Source organism: Ictidomys tridecemlineatus, chromosome 14 (genome assembly GCF_052094955.1).
Source record: "Ictidomys tridecemlineatus isolate mIctTri1 chromosome 14, mIctTri1.hap1, whole genome shotgun sequence".
Lineage (NCBI taxonomy): Eukaryota > Metazoa > Chordata > Mammalia > Rodentia > Sciuridae > Ictidomys > Ictidomys tridecemlineatus.
The window spans coordinates 70,273,404-70,286,586 of NC_135490.1; the positions used below are offsets into that span (position 1 = coordinate 70,273,404).

The 13,183-nt window shown below is 43.0% G+C and overlaps 1 protein-coding gene across 2 annotated transcripts; it reads right to left on the reverse strand.

Annotated features, from left to right (window-relative positions):
• Positions 1–831: 831 nt before the first annotated feature.
• Positions 832–11,744, reverse strand: Ppp1r3b (protein phosphatase 1 regulatory subunit 3B). 2 transcript variants are annotated; one of them, XM_005330779.5, is made up of 2 exons: positions 11,426–11,744; positions 832–3,849 (listed from the first exon to the last, which is right to left on the reverse strand). In XM_005330779.5, exons 1-2 carry the CDS (start codon positions 11,437–11,439, stop codon positions 2,967–2,969), a joined length of 897 nt encoding a protein of 298 aa, XP_005330836.2. In that variant the 5' UTR covers positions 11,440–11,744; the 3' UTR covers positions 832–2,966. The 2 variants fall into 2 exon arrangements, with proteins under 2 accessions (XP_005330836.2, XP_005330837.2); XM_005330780.5 differs by lacking the exon at positions 11,426–11,744 and adding an exon at positions 10,514–11,418.
• Positions 11,745–13,183: the final 1,439 nt, after the last annotated feature.

Genomic DNA, 13,183 nt, shown 5'->3' on the forward strand with positions numbered 1-13,183 from the left:
TAAATAAAAAAAAACTATTATTTTTTTTATAACCATTAAAATTAAATCTCAGAGATAAAGTAATTCCACCCTGGACTCAGATTGTTTTAATTTCTAGGGAACTGCACAGCTCCGTTTCTAACCAGTTTTCCTCTAATGAGAAATTTTTTTTTTAAACCCACTCACATGCTTCATATCATCCAAGAAACACTGAAAGCTTATTACATATCTAGATAGTCCGTCTTATTTATTGCATCCAATTTGCAAAAGCACCCCAGGGCATTTTGGGAAATAATATGAAACAAAAATGGCATTGTTTCCCCATTGCTAGAGTATTGCATCTGACAACACAGTTCTGGACAAGGTCCTTCTGGGCAACCTGGGAAGGACAAGGCGACTGGGGCTATTCGTCACCATAACCAAGAGCTGTGTGAAGGGAAGTCCAAAGGTCAGGCTGTAGTGAAATTTTCATCTAAGGAACTGATCACCCTCTGAAGTGTGAAGGCCTTATCCATTGATGGTGAGCTATGAGATCAGGGCAGAGTCCCTCAGTGAGATTCTTGAGGTCATTTGAGAATCATGGGACAGACCAGGCCAAATGGAGAAAGACTGCCATGAGGACACAGACAGTTCTTCAGGTACATCTACCCCAATAAATGACAGCCCTGATGACAGAAGTCAGGCAAGCAGATTCTTTCATTGGAGAAAAAGGCTCTTTGGAAAGCAGGTGAGGACTTGCCTTCTGAACTGAGCGGTGGGGTAAGCACCCCAGGTGTGCAGACTGGGGGCTTGCAACCAGTGCCCCCCAGCAAATAAAAGCTGAGGTGGGCTGGGAGGAAAAAAGGGAAGAGATGCTTATCACAGAATTTATTATATTTCAAATTTGACAAGGGAATGTCTTAGGATCATTATTACATAAAACCAACAGGCTTTCTTCTAGAACCAGTTGAGGCTCCTTTCTTCTGAACATGGAATGATCCTTATTTTGGTGACCTGTAAATAACAGTATGCCTTGTTCCCTTCCTAGACTGGGACGTGACACTTATTAACACAAAGCAAAATTCATGACCTACATGAGATCAGTTTTGCTGCCATTTGACTTAGACTTATGCTATTAATAGCTCTGACCACCAAATTTGTAACATGTCAAGTACCATCTGAGTACCTGATGTAGTACGGTATATTTAGATAAAACACAGTCCTGCCCAATATCAGCCATAAAATAAAAATGTGACTTCCTCATAAATTATATTATCATGTAATCAGAATGTAACCCACTTGGAAGAGGCATAAAAAAAAAAAAACTAAGCACTAGATTGAAGACTAGTAACAGCCAGTTTTAGGAACAAGGATTATACCAAATATCACTGAGCATTTAAAAAGTCAAAACATTTTAAAGTTCAAAAATGAAAAACTAAAAACAAAACAAAAAAACCCAACCACAAAACTCTAGGAGCGAAGGCACTCAATGTCTGCCTGATATCAATGTACAAAGTCACAAATCAGGAGGTCGTTTCTAATTATTCTGGAAAAATTCAAGCTAGAGACTCTGCTTGGCAAGTCCAGCAGCTGTGCCCCTGAATCCAGGCAACGACGCACACTTTCGTAATATCAGGCAAAAAAGAGAATTGAACAGTCTTTTAACCCAACTCCAAAAACAAACAAAAACCAGAAAAAAAAATTCAGATTTCTACAAATATACATGAAAACATATTTTTCATATACTCCTAATTTAAAAACCAATCCTACCCAAGAAAAATCACAGGTTTGGAGGATCCACCTGACAATGAATGTCCCAGGAGTCTCACAATAGCATTAACCAACATGCTTTAGTCCAATATGGTTAAAAATAATTAATCTCTGATATTTCAGAGTTGGCAAACATTTTAAAATAACATATGAGAATGTAGTGAGGTTTTTCTCCCCTATCCCTTTACATATTCACACACCATAAATAAGAACACCCCAATCAATGTCCCTGGGTGCTTGTAAAGTGTCCTGGATATTGTATATCACAGTCAAGATAAAACCAAACATTTTCTGAAGGCTTTGAGGATATGCTGGATCTGCAAATCAAGTGTCCCAAACACAGCATAAAAGATGACTCTCCAGGAAATGAGATCTACAATTCTTCTGTAAAGAATGAGGCTTGCAAAGCAGCCAAGCAAGTGAAAACAAATCTTGTCATTGAGCCTTCTGGTGACTCGGGGTGAAAGTAAGTGCTTAGAAAGCTCCCCCAAAAGCCAAGAAGAAAAGCTAAAACTCATGACTGTCCTGCCTTGTAATAACCCTGCAATCTGCGACCCCACACAGGAGCCAGTGACTTTCCTTAATGGTGTGTTGCTCTCTGTGGAATATGGATGTAGGTTCAGGAAGACGGGAGGAGGAAATTCCTGCCTCTGTCACAAAGCCTTTATTATCTTTTCCTGAACACTGGATGAACGGTGGAAAAAAATGAAATGCAAAACATAATTTGCACAAAAAATGAGCAGATCCCATCTCTCTTCTGTAGCTGTTCTTACAAATGGGTGTCAGGATGTCAGGCTGTTGTGTCACAGCACAGAGATAAGGGGTGCTTCTGAGGAGATATGAACAGCAGCAGCAGAAAAGACCTGGCGGATGCAGAGAACCCAGACGTGGATGGAGAGGGTCTGATGGGGGTGACTGCTTCCCACATCTGGGTGTAGAGAAGAGGTCAGGCTCCTCCGGCCTCGCCACACTGCCCACAGGCTTGGTTCCTACCCGACTCTTTCTGGCAGCATCCTGCTCATTCCCAAGTGGGCCACCTTGGGTGCCACAGAGGACCCAGCGAACCCTCTGAATGAGAAACCAGTTCTATGATCTAAACCTGGCTGAATGTGCTGGTTTAAGAAAAAAAATAGACAGGATTCTTTGTGAAAACTGGGCCAAATAGCAGTTCATTCGGCTCTTCTCTTGGCTTCTCCATTGCATGGTGACCGAGGCCACACACCTGTGAACTGCACTCACTAATAGTAGGGCCCTAGCTTTTCATATCCTAAGTAACTAGGCCACTCGGGAAACAGACCGTAGGAACACCGGGGGCTTCCAAACTGGTCTAAGGAGATTCCAAAATCCGGTCCATTTTGTGGCTCCACGGTTCCCTGAGTGGATTTCAACTCAGCCTGGATGATCCGATAGTTTTTGCCCCTGTTGCTGTCCCAGTAGGCCTGGCCGTTGCACTCGTAGCACACGGCAAACTCCATTCTTTCATAAGACTGAATTTTCTCAGGTAAGCTAATGTCAAAGGAGAACGTGTCCCTGTCTGAACCAGCGTAAGTGTCCTTCACGTACCGACAGGGAAAGTCTGTGAAGCTTTTCCAGGTGTCAAATGTCATTCTGATTTTCACGATCTTCTCGAATGCCAGGTTCTGCACCTTCACGGTGCCCGCGATGGCTTTGTCCTTCAGCACACAGTTTTCGAGGCAGACATGGTTGGCCTGAAGTCGATTTCTAAAGTCCAAGTAATCTGCAGAAGGCTGTGAAAAATCCAGAACAAAGCTCTCGCTCTCTGCTGTCGTCAGACTCACAATGTTGTCTAGGAGCTCGGTGATGTTAAAGGGAATATCTAACGGGTCATCAAATTCCGAGAACACTTTGACCATTGTGAGGGCCAGTCCTTGGTTGTCTGCGAAGGACACCCGCTTTTTCACCTTTTTCTCCTGCACCGTGGGGGCCACCAGCCCGCTGGCTTCGTTCCGGCTGCCCAGCTGAATGCAAGGCCTCAGCGGCTTGCTGGGCTTGGGGGAGATCTTGAAGGCAAACCGCTCCCGGCGCAAGGATGGGGCCATGCAGTTGTATCTGTACTCTATGTCCACAGCCATCATGGGGCTAGATGGATAGGTCAGAACCCTGGCAGGAGGGGGAGGAGAGAAAACAGCAACGAGATCAGATAGAAGTTCCAACACCTGATTCCAGCAGAACTGGGCATGCCACTGTGCAAGACAACTCCAGTGTGGCCTCATAGGACATGCGTCTCAGGGGAAGATTATGTATGTGTGGGTGGGGTGGGGTGGGGGTCTGAAATTAAAACCAAAAATATAGAACCCACTAGTTTCTTTTTTTTTGTACTGGGGATTGAATTCAGGGACACTGGACCACTGAGCCACAGCCCAGCCCTATTGTTTATTTGATTTTGAGACAGGATCTCACTGAGTTGCTTAGCACCTCACTTTTGCTGAGGCTGGCTTTGAACTCGAGATCCTCCTGCCTGAGCCTCGGAAGCTGCTGGGATTTTTAAAACTAAATTCACAGGTTTTCCTGTCAGGATAGGCTAATGCACCATAAAGGATAAAGAAAAGGGCCCTCAGCAGAATTTCTCAAACTTACTTAACTAAAGAATCCCTTTTTTGGTGGAGTGTACTCGGCAAACAGCTCTCCTGAGGCACACACTTTGGTAAATATTGCTACTTATTATTAACTGATAAGTAAAAGCTATATATATATTTATGGCTTCCAATATTATATTTTTTTTCATTTTTATTTTATCTTAAAAATATAGATTAAATTTATTTTTATTAGTATATTTTGACAAATGAACACACTGTGGACTGGCTAATGGATGTATTTGGCATATGCACTGCCTCACATACTTATTTTGTGTGTATGTGTGGTAAGAACACTTAAATCTATTTTCTTAGCCGTTTTCAAGTATACAATATATTGTTAACTATAGCCACCATGAGGTACAGCAGAACTCTTGAATCTTCTCCTCCTACCAAATTAAAATTTTGTGTCCTTCCATACTGTTATCCTTCACATTTTTGACAATAACCATTTCATTCTGCTTCAAGGTGTTCAACTTTTTTAGAATCCACGGGTTAATGAGAATATGCAGTATTTGTCTTTCTGCACCCAGCTTACTGTACTTTTAACACAATGTTCCCAGGCTTATCCTTATTGCTGCAAATGACAAGATTTCATTCTTTTCTATGACCAAACAGTATTCCATTGTGCAAATATGCCACATTTCCTTTACCCATTCATCTATTAGCAGATCCTGAAGTTGACTCCATAGCTCACTATTGTGAATGATGTCACAATGAGCCCGTGAGTGTGGCTACCCTTTGAATATGTGCCCTGTATGTAGTGGGATCGTTGGGTCATATGTTAATTTTTAATTTTTGGAGGACTCTCCACACTGTGTTCTGTAATGCTGGTACTGATTTACATTTCCACCAATAGTGTACGAGGGTTCCCTTTTTCCATATCCTCTTCCATACTGTTATCCTTCACATTTTTGACAATAACCATTATCATATAAGTGAGGAAACATTGTGGTTTTAATCATAAATATTGTTTTAGTCCAAGAAAGAAATCATTTTCAAGAATACAAATATTGATTTCATGTTACTACATGCCAGGTATTATGCTAGATACTAGGATTCAATGGTGAAGACGGATGCACATTTGTTTACTTTAAACATCATATGTATAATGGTATATTTGGTATACCATTAATATTCTAGCATGTTTTTTAAAAAATTCAGCAATTTATTATGTTTAAACCTCTCATGTAGATGAATAGTTTGCCTTTTATATAAGTTAAACTAGCTGCTATAAAAATAAAAAGCAAATAGAATCACGCAAAAAGAGATTAAATTTGGCTTCATAAAAATTATCTTTGTATAAATAAAAAATAAATAAAACTGAAAATATTACAAAGAAAAACTCAGAAAATATTTTACAATAAGAGCTGCAGCAGAGTTAATACCTTAATATATAAAGAGTTCTTATAGAGCAAGAACAAAGTTAATTATTTTTTCAAAGTTAAATATTATACCTAGAAAAATGAGGAGGAAGTATGAATAGAAAATTCTTGAAAGAAAATTTAAATTGGCCATCAAAATATACAAAATGTCCAAGTTTAATTTAAAAATTTAGGTTAGAAACAATCTATGTTTTTTTTCTACTGAATCAGGAAAGAATGTTAAAAGATAATATAAATCCTTTTATTAATCTAAATTGGTACAACCTTTCTAAATATTATTATTTTTGTTTCAATATCACATACAGATATTTATCCTATGTAAGTAATTAAAAAACATATGGAAGTTAATATAATAAAATTTTAGTGCAACCTTGTAGGGGGAAAAGAGGAGTCACTAATAGGTACCTAGTTAAATCAACTGTAACACATTTATATTATTTAATTTTACATCATTAAAATCATCATATGAAAAATATTTAAATGACATGGGAAAATTTTACAACATATTGTAATATTAAAGATGAAGAAAATAAAGTTGTATATAAAGACCAGACTGGTGAGGAGCAATATTACATAAATATATTGAAAAAGATTAAAAATAGAGTAGTTCCCCCATTACTATGATTTCAACTTCCAGTGTTCAACCACAGTCCAGAAACGTTAAAATGAAAAAATTCCAGAAATACACAAGTCGTAAATTTTCAACTGTACCCCATTGTGCAGAGTATGAAGAAATCTCCCGCCCCAACTTGGTCCCACTTGTTCCTAGGATATGAATCATCCCCTTCTCCAGACTAGCCATCATATATACACTTCCTGTCCATTGTGACTAAGTAGCTGCTCAGGTATCAGATAGACTGATGTTGTATCACAGCTTGTGCTCAAATTGCCCATATTTTACTTAATCAAGTCCCCAAGAGTAGTGATGCAAAGGAAGCACCGGAATATGTAACATGGAAGGACCAGATTAACTTTGGTACTATATGGCAATACACAGGATACAAGGGGGGAAACACCATGCAGAAGGTTTGGAACTACTTGAGGTTTCAGGCATTCATTGGGTTGAGGGGCGGGTAGGTCTTGAAGTCTACCTCTTGTAGATAAAGAGGTACTTACTGTACAGTTAAAACTATCAGAATACCCACGTTCAGGATTTCAGGAAATGTTTTCCTGCTTTGTATTTTCTTTCATCTCCTAAAATAATGTTGCTTTCTACAATCAGAAAATAAGTGAATCTTGGGAAAAAAATATCTTAAATTTGCTAAAACCCCATCCTGATACTATTGCCTCACTAATGTGAGTACTTTTTTCATTTTGATTACTCTGGGCTAATGTGAAGAATATAATGATAAACCAGGATTAAAATCTCAAGTCAAAATTGCAGAACACTGGATTAGTTCCCCAATAAACCTCCCTTTCTCATAGCAAAGGTGTAGTTATGTGGCAGTGCAGGAGTGCCTATTCTCAGGCTGCACTGCTGCTCCTGAGAAGTGACAGACAAAATGTTGTTCATCTTTTGACAAGAGTTGGGCACCACTGATGTGACCCAATAAATAAGCTCTCTTTTTTAATTTTGATTTTGATGAACCTAATATATAATGCAAAAGTTGAGAAAACACAAATGTATTTCAGGTGTGATCCCATTTTTTTTTTTATTAAGTACAACACTTTCCTAGGATGCAGAAAGCACTTTGCCATGACCAGTTAGAGAAACACAAATTCAGAGACAAAACAATAATTCATGGTTGTATGTAAGGCATGCTTTACACAACATTCATTTTAAAGGATATTTATCTTACTGTTTCACCTCTACCAAAGTCAATCCAGTGAAGTTTTTCAAAGCAATTTTGCTTGCTATTATCTCTTCTTATACCCATGTAATTGTTCTGGAAAGGGAAGTTCTGATTGAATGGGACAAGATGGCTTTACAGAGGATCATTGGGTTAACTAATTTTTTTAAGACCCTACACTTATATATCACTTGAATGTTAGTTATTCCTGCACATTGAAAAATTATATGTTAGAGGGGCTGGAGTTGTAGCTCAGTGGTAGAGAGCTTGCCTAGCATGTGTGAGGCACTGGGTTCGATCCTCAGCACCACAAAAATAAATAAATAAATTAACTGTGTACATCTACAACACACACACACACACACATATAAAATTATATGTTAGAGTGTATTAGAATTAAACCTTCAGTTCTAACTTTAGCACAGGGATTTTTTTGTTTGTTTCAAATATGAATTAAAACCAACCAACCACACAACAGCCCTGGCCTTGCATCCCAGAGGCTTCTCCCTCTGCCCACCTTGAAATCTTGAGTATGAACTGAGGAGGAGGGGTTCCTCCTGGGCCCACTGCTTCCTCCTGACCTGAGTCAGCCCAAGGTCAACTGTAAGTTCTCTATGCACTTTCAACAAGCCTGCAAACCAAACTTAGCTGGGCTTTCCCACCTGTCTTTAAAGCTCATTAGAAAAAGGTTGAGAATCTTTCAAGATACTGTGGAAACAGAAATGCAAAGCCAAGGGGTCAATTAAAGAATCTACATGTTCTCCTAAGTTATGATCTCACAGGTTAAAGAGACTTTGTTGGAGACTTCAGTAAAGTTAAGCTGTTTGGTCCCAGTAGTGTAAATTTATGCCACCAGTCCCCCAACCCCTTTTATTCCCAAGCTGTAAGAACAAGTTAAACTGGATGGGGGGGGGGAGGGAAGGTTCTAGTCGGAGTCAGTACAAATTCAACAATTATACTAGCATTTTCAAGAGTCAAATTGTTTCTGAAATATTCTTCCAAGAAAGGCAAAAGTTAGGTTATGGTGGAACAAGAGTTGCCACCCACACTACTGCCCCAGAGAATTGCACAAGCAACTGTGGCCCAGAATCCCTTCACTTTTTCTGCATGTCACCATAACTTCAGGTGCGGTCATTCACCCTCATGGCCTCAATTCAGGGTAAAATGTGACTGTCAGCCACTTCTCCTGTCCTCATCGTAGATTCAAGTCTTTATTAGCCAGACCATTCTCCTAGAATTGGTGCAGCAGGGTGCTGGTTTAGGGTAGGTTTTCCTGACCACCTGCTCAGAATCTCCCCCAATAGACTGTGGCAGGGATGACTATTAGCCAAAAGTAGTGCTTGGAGCAACCAAGCATATAAAGGAACACTTGGTAAAGTACCTGAAAGGAAGGCACCTGGACAGGTGCTTCATTTGCAAATAATACAAAAGTGATCAATTCCCAGGCAGTATGTGCCACGCCTCGTCTCCTGACATACACTGCCCTGGTCATTTCCCTCTCCCAGGTTAAGTTGTCAAGGCTGGTCAGGGAAGAAAATCCAGAACCAGAAGATATGAACACACATTTGAACCAGAAGAATGACATGGGATCTGGATACCAGATGCAGGGCAGGGACAAGGGAGCATGAGTAGCTGTTCCCCAGGCCCATCAACATGGATGCCTCAGAGCTCAGTTGTGCCTGATAAGGGACTAGGCCATGCCCCAAAGTGGATTTCAGTGTCCCAGGCCCAAACTGCACAAACTCAAACACTCATGAAAATCACAGACCAAATAGACAGTTTTGCAGAAATGCGTTTTCTGTTCCACTAGTGACAAATAACACACTTTCCTAAGGCAGCTGGCCAGTGTTAAATGTCACGGTGATTTTTCTTGTGAAAACCATAGGCCAGTACAGACAAAAACCCCACAACCTTCCCAGTTTCATGCAGGTGAGCTACTGACTTTCTGGCTGTACCTTTATAGGAAGGTTTTTGTTTTTGTTTGGTGTTGGGGACATTTTCCCTCTATATATTCATACTTATCTCTCCCACCCTTTCTCATAAGAAAAGAGGAAAAATCAGACACTCAAACAACCCACCAGCAACAGTGAAAACTGCCAAACTATATTAGGTAAGCATTCACAATTGGGATCTAAGACATGGCCACCAACCTCCATGTCCTTCAGCAATTCTTTATTCCTTCCTAAAGGATTTGGCTCAGACAGTATAATGATAACACCTTCTCCCTTTTGTAATTAGGCCATGGAGACCTTATCTAGAGTCTTAAAAGCTACTTGTAGCCCTTGATCCTGTTGCCATCATCTAAAGCATCTTGTAGATAAATATTTGTGAATACGGTTGCATATCAAGGAAAGAGTGAATTAAAATGGTATAGATCCTACCATTAAAAACTTCCCAAGGGGAAGCAGAGCACTGTTCTAACAATAGCTTCTACCTAGCTGTGCCTGCTGGGGCTACTCACTCAATTTCTCTGGGCTTAAGGATTCTCCTGTGAGGTCCTTTCTAGCTCTGACATTGATGCCAACAGTGCCTGATGGCTCTTCTCCTGCCACTCACTTTCCCCCTAAGTACCTGAACTCTACTTGTGAGGTGAGTCCTCCAGCTGTCCTCATTTTAGTCTTGGCTTCTAGACAGCTCTGCCAAGTGGCCATTTCCTCTTCTCTAGTCCCTAGGCCTAACTTTCTTCTGCTGAACCCTGGGTCTCCCAAGGATGCTGTGTTTCCCAAAGCGGCTGGCCACACAGACCACAGGCTCCAGGGGCTTTCAGCAACTTTTCAAGTTCACAAATCCTCTCGTATTTGTTCTGGGCCCTCACGCCGCCTCTTTTGCAGTTACTGCCCCTTCCACACCCCTTTGTCTGGGTTCCAAAGGGTGGTAGCACAGGGCGCTGGGGGCAGGGCGGTGTGTCGAGGGTGGAGGATCCCACCTGCCACTCTGCCCACTGTGCCTGACCCTGCCTGGCTAGCTCCAGCTGGCCCAGGCTGCACCCCGCCCCCCACCTCCCAGTGGCACTCACCTTTCCGGCGGCGGAGAAGCCCCCTCGGCAACTCGCAGGCCGCATCGGAGACACTAGGGGGAGGTGGCAGGGAGGCCGCTGCCACCGACTACGTGAGCTTTTGGTGTTTGTCCGGGAGGCCGGGCCTGGGCTGGGTTCCCGGAGATGAAGACGACCAGGAGGAGGAGCCCAAGTTTCCCACCAGATAGGGGCGGGGCCGCGGGGTAACCCGGGGCTGGAGCTGCGCGGCACTAGCACCCCCGCGCGGGCCGTCTCGCCCCCACCAACCCGGATGGCCCCCGTCCCGGGACTGTGGGTCACTCTACTTCGCGTTGCCCGAGTTTCCATTCTCCTGTGCAGCCAAGGGATTTGAACCAAACTGGGAAAGAAGTTGGGACAAGTAAATGCAACTTTATAACCTTCGGGCCTGGAAGCTGCTTTCTTACACAGCTTCTTTTACTGAGAAACTGAGGCAGAGAGATGGAGAGAGATCGAGAGATTTGGGGTGGGGGTGGGGAAGGCTCGTGCTCCAAAACCCACTGCCCAATTGCTGAGACGTCCCCCATAAGTATCAGGTACCAAGCTGGAAACTTGTGCCACCTTCGAAACCGGGACAACAGGGCACAAAGGTATCTGTCGTCTCAAGCTCAGTCCCTCGCCACCCCTCGCGGCCGGGTCCCAAAGTTCCGGAGTTTGGGGGGTACACGTGAGTCCAGCCGCGCTCTATCCCAGCTCTGGTCCCTGGTTTGCCATCTCCACGTGGAAGCCACAGCTTACTCGAGCCCATCTAGTGCGTTCCAGCACCGGTGTGCAGCTGCTAGTCGGATGGGTCAAGTGTGGGAGGCAAGAAACAAAGGGGAGCTGCCCTGCGCACCCCTCGCCACGGGTTTCTTGTTACTGCACCTCGGACTCGAGGCTTCAGGAGGTACATACCGGGTACAGCTCATAAGTCCTGAGGGCAAAAGCGCCAGCCCGCTACACCAAACGCGTGAGGATGACACGCACAGCGACCGCGACGGTGGGAGCAGGGGCTGGCGTTCAGGTTTGCGCCCTGGGCGAGCAGCTGCCTCAATCCGCGCGCGAGAGCACCCTGCTCGCCTCCTCCTTTCAGCGCGTCACCCCGGACTCAGGCTCCTGCTGCTGCTCGGCGCCCTTTAACTTTCCGCCCACCTCTCCCACTTTGGGTCCCATCCCAGATCCTCTTGCACGTGAACGCCCCCCACAGCCAATGGGTGCGCCCGAGACGGGAGCCCATGACCAATGGTCAGGATCCGGGAAAGCACTGCTCCTCCACGTGATCGGCAGCGTGCCGGGAGTGATAGGGCTGGCGTCCAGGGTTGGAGAAAGGGGCGGAGGGTCACCTTTTCATCAGGAGCCAGAGGACCGGCGCCAGGGGGCAGAGGCGATTTCCTACAAAAGGACGTTCCGTTAGAGTGAGCCGGCTGGAAGCTGGCAGCGTGCAAAGTTGCTTCTTCCTAGGCAAAATCCTAACCAGGCCAAGGCACCCGCGAGCCTAGAAGGCAATTGCAGTTGTTGTCCCACTTCCCTGCGGATCCCGCTTTCATGATACTCCAGCCCTGGGTTCAAGGTGACAGTTCCCTCCCTCACTACTTGCGGAGCCCTGAGGGGTCCTGAGACAACATCGATTGTGTTTCCTTAGGTTTTATAGGGAGTCCTTCAGGAATCATATCCGCAGCTCCTTCCAAAGTGTACAGAAAACAATTATTGCTTTGGGTTTATAACGCACGTCCAGGTGTTACTATGACAAAAATACAAGAAAATACTTTTTATAAAGTTGGTAAGGGGCCAGAGGACCACAGCTCATCCCAAACACGCAAATCTCCAGATACTGTTGAGGGTTTCTCAGGTGTATTTTAGAGGCGATTACCTGACTCAAATTTATTATAATAACTACGTGAATGTACAGGAGCTCTCTGTTCTTTTTGATGATCTTGGAGATTGATAGAGACTGACGACCTTAGTAGAATTTGACCAGAAACTCTTCTTCCCATGTTGATCAATTTTTGTATCAAATGAAATGAACTAGCCACTTTTTTGGGGGGAGGGAAGACTCTCAGATCTCTAGTTTTAATGACCAGAAAGACTTTAAATGTTGTCAATGGACATAGGATGGCCAACTTTTCAAAGAGCAAAGTAAAGACATAAATAAACCCTACATTTTTTTTCTTAAGTACTCTTAACAGTGATAACAATAAAAATGCAGAAAAGGAATATTTTCCAACCTTCATATTGGATATATTTAGTATTATAAAAATTCATTATGTTGAATATGGTGTTTGAGAATTTCAACTTCAAGAGATATAGGACTAGCTTCTAATCTTACTAGATGTACAAGACTAAAACATTAATTGGTTGCAATAATCTAATACAAGCCTTCAGCTCTACAGAGAGCTTCCCTAGCCACAGTTTCCCTGGCTGAAATGCAGAGGATGATTATTAGTCATCTTTCTTCTCTTCCAAGGGCAGATCTGATAAAGGACCACCTGTGAAATCCGCTATTGGTAGGCGGTTGGCATTTTACCTTTGCCAACTCTAAACCCCCTTTAGTAAGCTGATGAGTAGGTTGAAAATTATTAAGCCAAGTGCTGGCTATGTTTCTTAAGTGTAGTGAGCATGCTAAAGGAGTGGTCAAAGGTGAAGAGCCAACAGGTATTGCAAAATGTATGCAGG